The sequence below is a fragment of the Capsella rubella genome, unplaced genomic scaffold, assembly GCF_000375325.1.
Source record: "Capsella rubella cultivar Monte Gargano unplaced genomic scaffold, Caprub1_0 scaffold_7, whole genome shotgun sequence".
NCBI lineage: Eukaryota > Viridiplantae > Streptophyta > Magnoliopsida > Brassicales > Brassicaceae > Capsella > Capsella rubella.
The window spans coordinates 11,313,503-11,315,056 of NW_006238917.1; the positions used below are offsets into that span (position 1 = coordinate 11,313,503).

At 40.3% G+C, this 1,554-nt stretch overlaps 1 protein-coding gene across 1 annotated transcript in view; it reads right to left on the reverse strand.

Annotated features, from left to right (window-relative positions):
- Positions 1 to 624: 624 nt before the first annotated feature.
- Positions 625 to 1,554, reverse strand: part of LOC17880046 (leucine-rich repeat extensin-like protein 3) — a 2,645-nt gene continuing 1,715 nt past the window's right edge. Inside the window, exon 1 of the mRNA XM_006282876.2 lies at positions 625 to 1,554. This exon is cut by the window's right edge and continues 1,715 nt beyond it. Coding sequence (XP_006282938.2) covers positions 951 to 1,554 — 604 coding nt within the window. The 3' untranslated portion in view covers positions 625 to 950.

Sequence of the window (1,554 nt, forward strand, 5' to 3'; positions counted from 1 at the left end):
CCGTTCTTTCTTTCCTTATCGTTAGTCTGAACGTGCCGGGGAATCGCCGTTATCGATGAATCACACAAAAAAAAGAACGAAGGGAGTATAACTTTTATTAAAGAAGCTAAAAATAGACATATATTTTCAAAGTAAAACAAACATTTGTAGTAATCAAAATATTTTTTTCTACACATGCTATTATTTATTTGATAATTCAGAATGATCGTTAAAGCTTCTCAGGACCAAAAATTAATTTAAAAACCCAAAAAAACTATGTTAAAATTCTCGAACCTCGATAGTCAATGTTACTCGAACCCATGTACCGAAAATTACCTCTTTCTACGACCGGACCTAAACTACTTAGTTTATGCTATTATTTATAAATCAGGATCGGGTTTGGTTATGTCTCACTCGTTCCCTAATTCCTTTATTTTCCGCGTAAATTCGCGATTGTGACATAATACATCTTTACGTCTCCTTTTTGCTCTTTTTCACCAATAGGCTTCGACGAGTCATTGTCATTTGCAACTGTTTCCAACTTTACATTCAGACAAAACTCACTTCGGACCCAAATCTTAAAATCTATAAGCATTTTTGCTTTGTTTACATCAATATGGAAAATTTAGCTTTTTGAAAGCAAAATAAGGAAATAGAATTATTGATAATGGAACCAAAAAAAATAATTGTATACCCTAAGAGGTCTTCTCTCATATATCAAATACAAAATCTATGATTATCCAAATAAAATTAATAGAAAACGCAAATAAAATACTCTATACAAACACCCTTTTTTTTTGTTATTAGACATTTCACTTTTTTTCATTTTATTTTATTTTTCACAAAATAATTTTTTTCTAAAAGAATCTATTGGCGTGTGCTGTGTAAAAGAATTGATCAACGACGTCGTATTTGTGTTTTTAATGTTCGGGTGCCACGTCATTGTTTCTGTTTTCGGCTTCTCAAAAGAATCAATAGAACGGCGGTGGTGGAGGAGAGGCGTATGATACTCCGATGACCGGAGGTAGTGGTCCTTCATATTCAGGAGATGGTGGTGGTGGGCTTTGGTGGATCACCGGCGGTGGAGGGCTGTTGTGAACAACCGGTGCTGGTGGAGGAGATTCTTCACATGGAGGTGATGGTGGCGGTGGTGGAGAGCTGTAGTGTACTAGAGGTGGCGGTGGAGAACTGTAATGGACTTCCGGTGGTGGTGGTGGTGGTGAGCTGTAATATACCGGTGGTGGTGGGGGAGAGCTGTAATAGACTGGTGGTGGTGGAGGAGAGCTGTAATGAGTGACCGGTGGAGGAGGGGAGTTGTAATAGACTGGTGGTGGAGGAGGAGAGCTGTAATGAACGACCGGTGGAGGAGGTGATGAGTATTCTATGCACGGTGGTGGTGGTGGTGGTGGTGGTTCAATACAAGGAGGTGGGGGAGGAGGGGAATAAACCGGAGTGGGTGGTGGAGAGTAAGTTGGTGTTGGTGGAGGCGGTGGAGACAGATATGGATAAATTGGTGGCGGAGGTGAATGTGGTGGTGGTGGCGTAGAGTAATGTGGTGGTGGAGGTGAGTTATAG